At 40.1% G+C, this 12190-nt stretch overlaps 1 protein-coding gene across 3 annotated transcripts in view; it reads right to left on the bottom strand.

Annotated features, from left to right (window-relative positions):
• Window positions 1-2061: 2061 nt before the first annotated feature.
• Window positions 2062-12190, bottom strand: part of ZBTB49 (zinc finger and BTB domain containing 49) — a 36818-nt gene continuing 26689 nt past the window's right edge. The window contains exons 11-13 of one of the 3 annotated variants that reach the window (XR_008466781.1): window positions 11557-11614; window positions 8895-8990; window positions 2062-2143 (exon numbers count right to left, since the gene is read on the bottom strand). Coding sequence is in view for 1 of the 3 variants with exons in the window: in XM_054204004.1 (XP_054059979.1) it covers window positions 11598-11614 (17 nt within the window). In the remaining 2 variants the exon portion in view is untranslated. Of the gene's footprint in view, window positions 2144-2278; window positions 8991-11556; window positions 12135-12190 lie in introns of those variants that run through there. The other 2 variants (XR_008466782.1, XM_054204004.1) reach the window with 2 other exon arrangements.

Raw genomic sequence — 12190 nt, 5'->3', positions numbered from 1 at the left:
CCTGCAGGGAAAGGGCGGTGAAGCCGAGTCTCCTCTCTGCAAAGCGGGGCGGGGGGGGGAGGGAAACAGGAATATTGGAGCCGGTGCTCGCGTCACTTCAAGGTAAATGCGTATTGCAGGACTTTGCAGCCCCAGGGAGAGAGAACGTCTTACGGTCTTGTCTGTCTTAAATAAAAAAAAAAATAAAAAAAGAGATTCATATTCACTGGGCTGTCTCCTACAGCCCGAGGCCACCAGCATGCCCCTGTGGCGGCCTGGCAGGCGCCCGCCTTCCAGCGTGTGGAGGGCAGGACCACGGTGGGGGACGCAACAGGTGAGGCCATGGCAGGCGGCTCTGGGCAGAGAAGGGGCAGGCATCGGTGCCCGGCCTACAGCCAGCCTTGTGCCTCAAACCCAGCCAGCCTCTTCTCACGGGGGACAGCATGAGCTGCCCCTCTCTTCCCTTCTGTGCTTTGAGCGAGCACAAATTAATAGGCAAAATACTGCAAAGTATCGCAAATGAGACTATAGTCAGGAGCTTGGAAGTGACTTCCATTCTCATCTCAAATTTTCTTGCTCTCAGAGCATCGCTGTGTTCATTTATTCTACCATTCGGATGACATTTTTCTTGGTATCACAGGGGGCAGGGACTGAAGGTTTGCTTGTGCTTGGGATACGGCTGTCAGTCCACAGAAATATTTAACGGTGCTGATGCAAATGTGAACTGCAGATAAAAGTCAAGCCGTGCTGATCACAGCTGCTCTTACCCTAGGAACTGCTACATTACAGACACGGCTTTCCTGCTTTGCGTTTAAAAGCACCAGACACTGGTCATCGGTGGCTGAATTTGGGCTAATTCTAAAATGGGCAAGGTTGTGATGTGTGTAGACAGACAAACAGCGGAGATATTTCAGCAGTGAGCCTTACACATACACGTCAGAATTTCATGGCTTGAAGGGGAATTTAGGCTTTTATATGCAGAGCACAGCAAAACTAAGGGTTGCTTGGGGTTTTGTTTTGGGTTTTTTTTTTTTTTTCAAATCTCAAAAAAAGCCCACCCGTATTTTTTTGTGAGTATTGTTTTTAATCTAAGAATTCTATTTTGTCTGAAAATCACGTTAGCCATCTACATTCTTTTTTTGGCTCTTGTGCAAGCTCTTCAGTGGGTGTCAAGAGTGCAAATGAAACCTGAGTTCAATTACAGTCACTGGAGAAACTCCTGTTGACTTCATTGGAGTCAGGATTTCACTCACTTCACACAGAAGAATCTCAGCAAATCTGGTACAGAATTAATGAAAAAAAATGTACTCGAGACTTTAACATCCCATTGCTATAAAAATAAATCTCAATCTCATCGTTTAAATGGTAATATGATTTTTTTGTTGTTGGTCGCTTAAAGAAAGATGCTCTGGTTCCTGTCATCTCTTTTCCTTTTTTCTCTGGCAAATAATTGATTTTTTTTTCTCCTTTCTTTCTCAGAGGGCACAGAACAATGGATTTTCCTTCATCAGCTTTGTTTTTTGTCATAAACACCATTGATAATGCTAGTGTCGTCAGCACAGTTCTGGGAAGTAAGACTTAATTAGTTAAACTGCTGGCTGGATAACTACCTTTGCAGCAGCCAAATAAACATACTCGAAGATGATCAGTGGGCTAATGCTTATTTGTAAGACATTCTCAATGGAATAGCTTCAAGTACGGAACAGAATACTCCCAAACAAAACGTTTTCAAGGTAGAAATTGATTGTTGTGCCTCTCAATTACTGGAGCCAGTGGTTCTGATTTTGTTGTTGATGATCATACGAAATAGAGAAGAGGAGGACTCTGAAATAGTGAATTTACCTCTGAGCATTCTGAGGGCAGTAGCATTTATATACCTCTCAATGCTTTATTTTTGCAGCCTTTCATGTTGAGAGCATCTTGGCCCATATGTCTGGCAGATACGGCTGGCATTCAGTCACTAGCTCTCAATAAATACTCATTTCTTATGTGGTTTGTTCCAGTTGTCCAATCCAAAATGCATTCCATCTCTCTTTTTCCAAGGTCAATGGTCTGCAATGCTGGAGGCCCAGATTCCCTTCTTGGCTGTGGCATAAAGCAAGTCATGTCTCTGACTATGGATCATCTTGTCTGTTTCGTTTATTTCTCCCATCAGTGTTCTGTTCTGAGTAAATAAAGTGTAAAATAAGCTTGTCTTACTTGAGTAACATTTCATAAGTCATGCTTGGATGTGTTAAGCAGAAAAAAAAAGTTATTCATTTTATACAGAAAATTGCACCTGTGAGTGGAAATGAAAGGGTTTCTCAGAAAACAAGAAGCACTTATTTATTTTTGACAATATCCTTGTCTTACAAGCAAGTGTTTTTGAACAGATGAATCACGCACAACGGATAAGTGTAATCCATTCATTTGTATGTGAAGCCAAAGTCATTCAGAATCCAGATGACATCAAAAGTCCAACTGATGATCAGAAGTATATTTGACAGTATACTATAGGGAGCCAAAATAACACAGCAAATAGTTTAACAAATTGGCTGACTCGGTCCTTTCATCTCTAGCTTCTGTGATTTTATATTTGAGCTCTCCTGTTGGCTGAAGATGGTCAAAAGCAATGGGCAACTGTGTATTAAGTGTGTGCCTGAGGAAGTATCAGTATCAGATTAAGATGAATGGATGTAAATTCCCCAGTTGACTGGTGAGGCGTTTTTTTTTTTTCCAGATATTTGAGCATATTCACAGGGTACTCTGTCTTAGTGTCTCTTGTAGAGAAAAAGAAAATTTTGGATAGCCTCTCTATGGTGTAAGTTATTCTCTTTGGTGCTCTGCATTTCTTTAATGGTAATCTGCCTTTTATGAACTTAAACTAACTAGACGTAGTCTTATCCAGTTCTCTAGTTTTACAGAAAAATCCTTAGATAGCATTTTTGTTAAGGAGCTACATACTGCACTGTTGCCACTCAGTACCTCTACAAACACTTGGCTTACCATTTTTCATTTTAAATGCGTTTCATCCCATATACTGTGATGTAGCAGAGAAAAGCTATGTGTTTGTGTGTGCATGTGCATATACATACACACACACAAATATCCATGACTGATAAGTGTCTTTATTTACCAGGTATGTGAAATGAGCAGCTAAAAGGATTTCATTTCTGATATCAAATAACCAGCTATAGTTTGCTACTGATGGTTTTAGAAGGAAAGAATAAGAAAACTGGCATGCTTCCTAGTCAGAAGTTGCTGCCTTAAAGATGTGAAAAGGTATATATTAATGTAAAGAATATTTGAAACGTGTCTTCAAAAATAGCACACCTCTTTCCTCCGGGGCTCTGCTGTAGGTCATTTGGCTACGGTTATTCAGGGGGTTGTAAATTTGGGGAAAGGAGTGTCCTCCTCTGTACCTTCTACAGAGTAACTCAAGTTCCAGCTCCTTAACAAATAACGCACATCCTTGCTGAGCCACTTAAGTGTCATGGCCAGCAATCTTTATCTAATGTTAGTGATCTCTGAGGAAACACAATAGCTCCTTGTGGGTTTTGACTGGCACATAGGCAACAGAAAAAGCAGCCAAAGCACAGAATTGATGACCTAGCGGCTAGTCTCATTAAGTCAGATTGTACCCTGATTTACTTACTCTGAAACCTTAATGGTCTCAGCGAGGTTAGAATTCACTGTGTGTACCATCAGCCTAACTATGAAAGCAGAAAATTTGCACTGCCATCAAGCAGATGTAGTTCTTCCTAATGAGCTAAGCAATGGAGGAAAAAAATAGGACGTAATGCTAAGCTTGTGTCTGCTGGCACTTGGTCCAGAAAGTGATACGGAAGTCTTCTGTAAGTAACAGTAGGCCTATGTCTCACAAAAGCTGGGGAAAGACCAATTGCATGGGATAGCCTGCATTTTGACCTAAACTGGGAACACATGCCAAGTCCTTATTTTGTAGCAGAAGTATGAAGAATAAAGTCACACACTGTCTACGTATGGAAACGAAGGAAATACTGTAAACTGGTAAGTGCCATAGGGCTGGACTTTAGAGTCATCACAGGCAAAAGCTCTAGAAATTACAGGGCTTTTTTCTTGCAAAATACTTTTTCTAAAAATGAGGACAAAAATTGTGACCATTAACCTATTATTTGTGATTTGATGATGCTTTATTCAGGTTGGCCACATGTCTTTTTCTTTGTGGGTTGTAGTTTATTGACACAATCAACTGAAATGGCTCTTCTGGAGCCATTACAATTTGTTGTGTTAGTGCAGCTGAAAACACTTCAACATACCATGTGTCACGCTTTGTCAAGTTAACAGTTGATGTTTCCAAATCAGGATTAGGAACAGTGCTGATGCAGTGCAATGCAGCAATTGCTTCTGCAACATAAGCATTCATGAATAAGGGACAAACTCTGCTGAAGTAGAGCAGCACTACCTATCGTTTGTCAGGTGTCCCAGCAGTTTATTCACCCTAAAGCATCAAGTGGTCCATCCCTTCGATATCTGAGGTTACTTACAAATACCAAAAAATAGCATTCTCATTTAAATGCTCATGAACCACTAGTGTGTTTTAACAAGCCAATAATCTTCAGAAATTATATCAAACTCTTAGTCAGCGATAGGGAAACACTGGTTAAGTGATGTACCAAAGGATATGCAAGAAATGCATGGCAAAGTCAGACAGGCAGAGCCAGCTGCAGGGCTACTAGCCCATGATACAACCAGGAGTTCCCCTCACCAGATAGTGCTAAGGTTTATATAGCCTCTTTAAGTCCCTCTCTCTGCCCAGTAAATCCACACCAGGACAGCAATGAAGCTAAAGCTGAACTCCCTCTTTAGGATTTTATTATCTAATTTGTGTATGGGCTTGGCATATGTGTGAACAATTCTAGAATTGCTACACTTGTGCCGAAATGGATAAATGGCTAGTGAAACTGTGCATGAAGAAAAGTAATACCTTGTTGATGGCAGAAAACAGCAAAATGAAATAATTGTGATTTTTCAGTTACTGGCAGTCACTGTCTGATTTGTAGAATCACCGAATGGAAATAAAGGTATTGATATTGAAAAATGCATATCTGTTATTTCCAAACTCACTGAAAAGGAGGAGATTGAATTCTTTTTCGACTGGGGAAAATTGAGAAATGGTCACTGGAAAGCTGTGAAATCCTTTAAAACATCAAACAATTCATCAGGTCTGGCTTCCTAATGTTAATCATCCTGAATTCATGTGTAGACATCTAAGTAAGATTTTTCAGAAGGAAAATAGTCCACGCATTGAAATGACAATGAGACAGAGGAGGTTCTAAGCACTTGGATTCTTAAGAGCAGAACTTCTCAAATGGTGAAGCAAACACCAGCCGTATACCCGCATAAAATACAGCGCAGTAAAAGCCATAAGGATCGCCCTGAGAGTCAGTACTCTGAGCTTGCAGATGCAGCAGGAGGGAGAAATCGTGCTGCAAGGCAGACTACGTACCCTACCTCCTCACTCCCACTGTAGACCTCCAGATTCATCTCTTAGTGAAGGTCGGGTGCCAAGATACAGCAAGGGAGACGAGTGCTCTGGGGCTGGGGGAGAAAGGGAGAGGCAGTAGGGACAGACAAGTTGCTCTCCAGGCCTCTTGCTAGTCCCAGCTACCAGACCCACCGCTTTGCTAAGCTCGGGCAGAAAGGTGACAGTCCTGAGGAGGAGGCGGCAGAGCTCCGGCAGAAGGATCTGGGAAGACAGCAGTGATGGGAGGTACATAAAGGCAAAGCAGCACTGCTTTAGCGGTAAAGCGAGGTTGATCTTTTACTGATCTCTCCCCAGGTTAATCCTGCTTATGATTTAAACAGTTATTTAAATGGCTAAAGTTATGTGATTTAGGAAAGTACAATAATGTTTTGGCTATTACACAAATGGATTTTAAACAGCATGTAAGTAACCCAAGGTCATGCAGCTATCCAAATGATCCTCCAATAATTTAGAGTATTACGTGAATTTAAAGGATAAGATCAATTTCAACAGAAGATTGACTTAACCACGGAACCATTTATTTAAAACAAAAAGTGCATAAACAAACCTTTCACTAGGATGCGATCCTGGACTTCTCGTTGGCCTTGAACCACTTCAAATTAATTGGTTTGGAGCCAAAGGAGGTGCATAATATAACATCACAATTTATATTTAGGAAAACTCATTAGAAATGGAAAAAGTTATGTAACTCCTCAGAGAAAGCAAAAGAAATATAGGACAAATTATACTCAAACACTGCAGTTAAATTATTTTAACAGCAGGGTAGCTTTAAAAAAAACTGTTAGGACAAAATCCTACATAGCATGGGGAAAAAAGCTTTTACATCTTACTGTAATTAGAAACTTATCAAGTTAACGGGGCAATTTTTCAAAAGCTGCCATGTAAGTTTTTGCACATGGCATTGATCTTACTGTATTTCGGTTTGCAAATAGAATTTGTCCAGAGGAAAAAAAAAAGAAATCAGACATTTTCTAACATACATGTAAATTCAAACCTCTGTATCTTTGTGTCTGTGCTTTTTCATTCAGTTTGTACTTGTGACAGAATTCTAAGATTTCGCTTTCACTTCAGTATCCACTGACTGAAATTACCAAAAGCAGCAAGTGATTCTGGGGTATTTCAGTCTTTAGCACGGAAACTGAAAGGCTTCGAGGAAGCAAAGGGAAGGGAGCCAGCTAGCCAAGACCCACTCTTAATTTGAACACCTAAAAGCTGAAGAATGGGAAAATAATGATCACCTTTGATAATTTTGCTCAACACTTTAAAAAGTTGTTCGATATTTAAATATATGATGAGAAGAAATGCTGAAATTAATGGAAAGGGATGTAGCAAAATGGGAAAAGTTTTCCAAAACAGCCAAATGACAGAGGAGCCTAAACCTGTAGGGAATTCATTGATTGACTATGGCAGTTTTTGTACATGTTGTTTTGTGGCTCCTAAATATGCTTATTTGCAAAGATATGTAAATGTCGAAAGACAAATAGAGGGGCATGTCCAAAAGACCTGCTCACTCCAGATGATTAACAAGTGAAAAATAAGAGGGAGCCTGCAAAGCAAGTCATGAATGAGCCAGCCACCTTTACTGAAAGGATGAATTATTATTAGGTGCCTAGACTGCAGCAGCTCTCCACTGTAAGTAATTATTCATTTCGTTTTAGTAAATCTCTAAATACGGTACACTGAAAAACAGAGAACTGCGAACAGAGGTTACTAAACAGCAAGGTACCGTGCTTACTATTATAGTCATATTTTTCTGGGTGCCTGGAGCAAGGAAATGAAGCGAATAGAATAGAATATTTTCAGTTGGAAGGGACCTACAATGATCATCAAGTCCAACTGCCTGACCACTTCAGGGCTGACCAAAAGTTCAAGCACGTTATTAAGGGCCTTGTCCAAATGGCTCTTAAACATTGACAGGCTTGGGGCATCCACCACCTCCCTAGGAAGCCACTTCCAGTGTTTGACACCCCTCTTGGTAAAGAAATCCCTCCTAACGTCCAGTCTAAACTTCCCCGCTGCAGTTTTGAACCATTCCCACATGAAATAGAATAACTCAATGAAGTAAAACTGTGTAACTAATTAACTAATATCAGAAGGGTACTCTTGACTTAAAAGTGTATTGCTATTAACATATAATATTATTAATTTCATACCCTGGATGGAAAGGATTTTACACGTGCAAGTCTTGCCTGTTACTAAGAGCCGTAAAAAAACAAACCTCATTCACAGATTACATGCACTGCGTATCACACGCATTTGTAAGATTAGAGCTTTATCATGGCTTTAAAACAGCAGAGTTTTTCCTCTCCTGGTAACCCATTTTGCATTGCTTTAAACTGACAATCTATGCACAAGAAGATGACAAAAAGGTGTAGCAAGCAATAACAGTAGTAACTTCAAAGAAATAGTATTAACCCTCCAGGATCTGGTTGCCACAGGAATAATTCCTGCTCTACTTACTAGCTGAAAAAAAATGAAAACCAAGACCAGCTACACCCAGACAGCACAGATGTTGACGTGCACAGGGATTACTGGTACTTCACAGCAAGAGATCTAAGAACTTAAAAAAACCTACTTGCATGCTGTAAAATATGCAGCATTGTCACCACTGTATTTGAATTACTTATGTTACTTTAGGAAACCGCAACTGAGAGCATTAAGCACCCTAAATGCTAAGAAATCTAAACCCAGTACTTACGAATTTTAAATAAATCAAATCTCTAAGCGTGGTGCACATTTGAAAAAGAATTAGTCAAAATGAAAACACAGTGAAAAATAGAAAATAAAAATGACAAGTGAGGAACAATTCCAGAAAGACAGGGTTCCTACTGAGCGGTAAAGTACAGCAGCTGAGGAAATTGCCACACACATTCAGGACTCTATAAACTGGGTTCTTGAATCAGTGTTCAATCAGAACTGCCAGTAAAGACATCCAGTTGCCTTGTGGGAACGGAAGGGGAGCAAGAGCTCCTTGAATGCTCGGCTAAGGGCAGGCTGTGGAGAGCAAATGTTAGATTCTTTTGCCTGAGGAGAATATGAGCAGCTGTACCAAGCAGCTTCCAATATACTTTACATCATCAAAGCACTGGACAAAGATGAACTAACAATTCCCTGCTCCATTTCCCATTACAGATAAAGCTGAATTCCAAAAGAAAAGCAAATCAGGCCTGAGGCTTCAGAGACAGAAAAGGACAATTTTTCAAGAGCGTTGGGGTGGCCAAGCTAATTCACAGTAGTACTTTAGTGACAATCTCCAGGTTATAATCCCTACAAAGAAGTCTAAAGTGGTGTTTTGTAATACCTTCCCAACTGCCTAACTGCATTTTGCTCAGCTGAACTCGATCCAACTGGCTCTTAACAAAAAAAAAGAATTTGCAGATAGTCATAAGATCATAAAGCAACAGCTCACCAGACACAGAGAGGAGCAGATGGATATTTTTGTCATTTCCCAGTAGTCTGTTCTTGTTTTCATCTATCTCCAATTATCACGCATAGATGTCGGCTACTAGAAAGTCAAAAAGGAGTGCCGCATAAGGAAATACTCGGCAAAGGCAAGGAAGTATCTATCACTTCTACTAAAGGAGGGCATCAGCCATTCAAGAGCTATCCTGAATGTTCTGCCAATCTAGTCCTACTGTGCAGCTACCGATATTATAAAACATTCTAGAAGTATCAGCAGCAGGGACTGGCCGCCTTCTCCCCGCTGCAGGGGAATAACTTTTAATCCATATAGACATTTTTTCTTAAACTAGATCATATTGAGCTTCTAAACTAGATCATATTGAGTACGTCTAAGTCTCTAATACTTGCTTTTGGGGAAAAGCTGTGATGTTAATTTGTAGGGGTTTTTAGTTACTTTCTTACTTGACATTTGTCTAGAAGATCATCATATTAACTCATGGAATTTCAGAGAAAGTTTAGGCCTGTTCAAAACATGCTTTTTGCTCAGGCTATAACTATATCAGTTTGGGACATGATTTTTTTTAAAAAAAACGGTATCATCATGCCCACAGAACAGCATAGTGCAATGGCCATTCCATTTGTATAGAGACATCTCATCCGATCATCCTGACATCTCATCCTGAAGCTTATTCTTCCTCTCATCTGGGAAAAATTACACTTATGTCAAGCATAAATAATGATATTGAGTACAAATGGATCACAAATATGGTTCACATGTTCCTTCAATAGTCTAACCAACTCAATGTACATTGTGTACACAAACGTTAAAGAATGCCAATGTCCAGCTCTGCTGGAAACTGAAGGCCAACTTTTAAAGACATTTTTACACGTATCTGTGGGTACCTGTATACAGTGAGATACGGGAGGGTGTCTTTTTGAAACACCTAAGTGCTTTTACAAGTCTAACAGCCTGAATATCCTTAACATTCTTGTCCAATGTACATAACTTATTTAGATTACTTAAAGAAAACCTGGTTGCCGAGACGCAAAGATTTGGAAAGTAATTGTTTTCTCCAAAATAATTGATTCAAGTTGGTTTAGAATGCTTTTGGGGAACAGTATTTTAACAGATCTCTGTTACAAACCTGCCTATTAGTAAAGCAATTGACAGTCAGTTCTGGGAGAGCTGAGTACTTAAAATGCTTCCAATAAGCATAGCACTGTGGTTATCAGCTGCTGCGCGCTCAGGAAACACAGAAAGCAATATGCTTTCAAAGAGTAACTAACACATAAAGAAACACATTTAAATTTAGCTAAGATTACTTAGAAAAATACCACTGAACAGAGCTGGAAATGCTATAGCAGTAAAATCCTTGCTGAAGCAAAAGGGAGGTGCACATCCTATTTCAATTCAGGCAATCTGCTGTTTTTCTGGCGGTGACACAGATAGTTACCACATGGCAATAGCAGTTACAGTGATAACAGCCCTTACCGCAAATGGTAAAGCAATGAAATGTAGTTGGGTTGTAAAGCTAAAGTACTGACAAAGTCATACTATTTGACTCATAACATTTTATAGGTACCTTTATTGCTGCCAGACCTGTAAGTAGGTTTAAAAACCAATCAGAGTGTTTGATCTTCATCTATTACTAACCTGTACAGCCAAAATCACAAAGCCAAATATTGCAACTCCATAGCAAGACATCCTTGGAAATTACATATAAGGACTTTTCACTTTAATATTACATTATAGATTTTGTACATTTTTAAAGAGAGTATTTACTTACTCTTAAAGGAACGACTTTGAGATTATTTTATTTTATTGATTTTTGACTTATTTTCCTCTAATTTTAAGGAGGGTACAGCTACACAACTTCAATCCTGCAATTTCCAAACACTCATACTTTAATTATTCTGAGCACTTCTTGGTGTTTATGCTTTGACTGGTTTCTGTGATCCCTGCCCTTTCAGTTTGAATGCAGCTGTGCAATACTTTCAGATCCTTGCCAGAAGCAGAAGCCAAAACATTTGTTCTGCAGGGAGAATTAGTAGGGAATAACTTCCTAAATTAGTAGGGAATAACTTCCTAAATTAGTAGGGAATAACTTCCTAAATTAGTAGGTGAGTTGGCAGGTGGACATCATACAATCAAAGAACGGCAAAAGGTGGTTACCAGTAAGTTCAAAATAAAGTGGTGTTAAAACAACTTAGCGTGCTGAGCATCCCTTCAGGTTAAGTGAAAGAAGTAATTAAGGGTTTCTTTAAAAAATAGCATCAGGAAACGATAAGAGGTCCCCAGAGCCCATAAAGCTCTGCCATGGGGTCAGAGCATTTCCCAAGGGACCGCTTCACGAGTGCTAGGGAGCTGGCTTAGAATCATAGAATCACCTAGGTTGGAAGGGACCTTTCAGATCATCTAGTCCAACCATCAACCTAACTCTGACAAAACCACCACTAAACCATATCTCTAAGCACTATGTCTACCCGTCTTTTAAATACCTCCAGGGATGGTGACTCAACCACTTCCCTGGCAGCCTGTTCCAATGCTTGGTAACCCTTTTAGTGTAAAAATTTTTCCTAATATCCCTCCTAAACCTCCCCTGGAGCAACTTGAGGCCATTTCCTCTTGTCCTATCACCTGTTACTTGGGAAAAGAGACCGACACCCACCTCACTACAACCTTTCAGGTAGTTGTAGAGAGCGATAAGGCTTACTTTGTGTAACGACCTGCAACAAGAGGAACAGTTGTAAAGGATTAAGGCATAGGGTAGGAGCACATATTCACAAAACACAAGGTGATAAAGCACATTATAAAACTAATGATATTTATATCACATGTCACAATACCCACGAGATGGAAGCACAGCCATATTCTGGCTGTGGCTGGCAATGTGATTTCCAGCTCTGTTCTGAAGGCATGCTTAGGGTAAGAAATTATTTCCTTAAAGTTTGTTAAAGGTGTAGATAGCAAACAAGTCAACACATTATCACTTCCTAACATAAAGGAATGAGGTTTATCCCTATCGATAAGGCCGCAGCCTGATGACCTGGGATGTGCAGAAGGTACTCCAGGCAGAGGAACAGACTCCGCGGGAGCCGCAGCGGAGCCGTTCAACCTTTGTAACTCGGGCTTTCACTGCCACCCGGTGGACAAGCCGCCACTTACTCTGCAGCCGACCTGCTGGTGATGGTGCATCCGAGAGGGATTTGGCCCAGTAGATTTATAGCAGAAAATAAATTGCTTAACCTAAATTCATGCAGGAATAAGGGAGAGATGAAGCAACCTATTACTTGGTACAAACT

Source organism: Rissa tridactyla, chromosome 5 (genome assembly GCF_028500815.1).
Source record: "Rissa tridactyla isolate bRisTri1 chromosome 5, bRisTri1.patW.cur.20221130, whole genome shotgun sequence".
NCBI classification, from domain to species: domain Eukaryota; kingdom Metazoa; phylum Chordata; class Aves; order Charadriiformes; family Laridae; genus Rissa; species Rissa tridactyla.
Note: the sequence above shows the minus strand (reverse complement) of the source record. Positions and strands in the feature narration are given on the sequence as shown.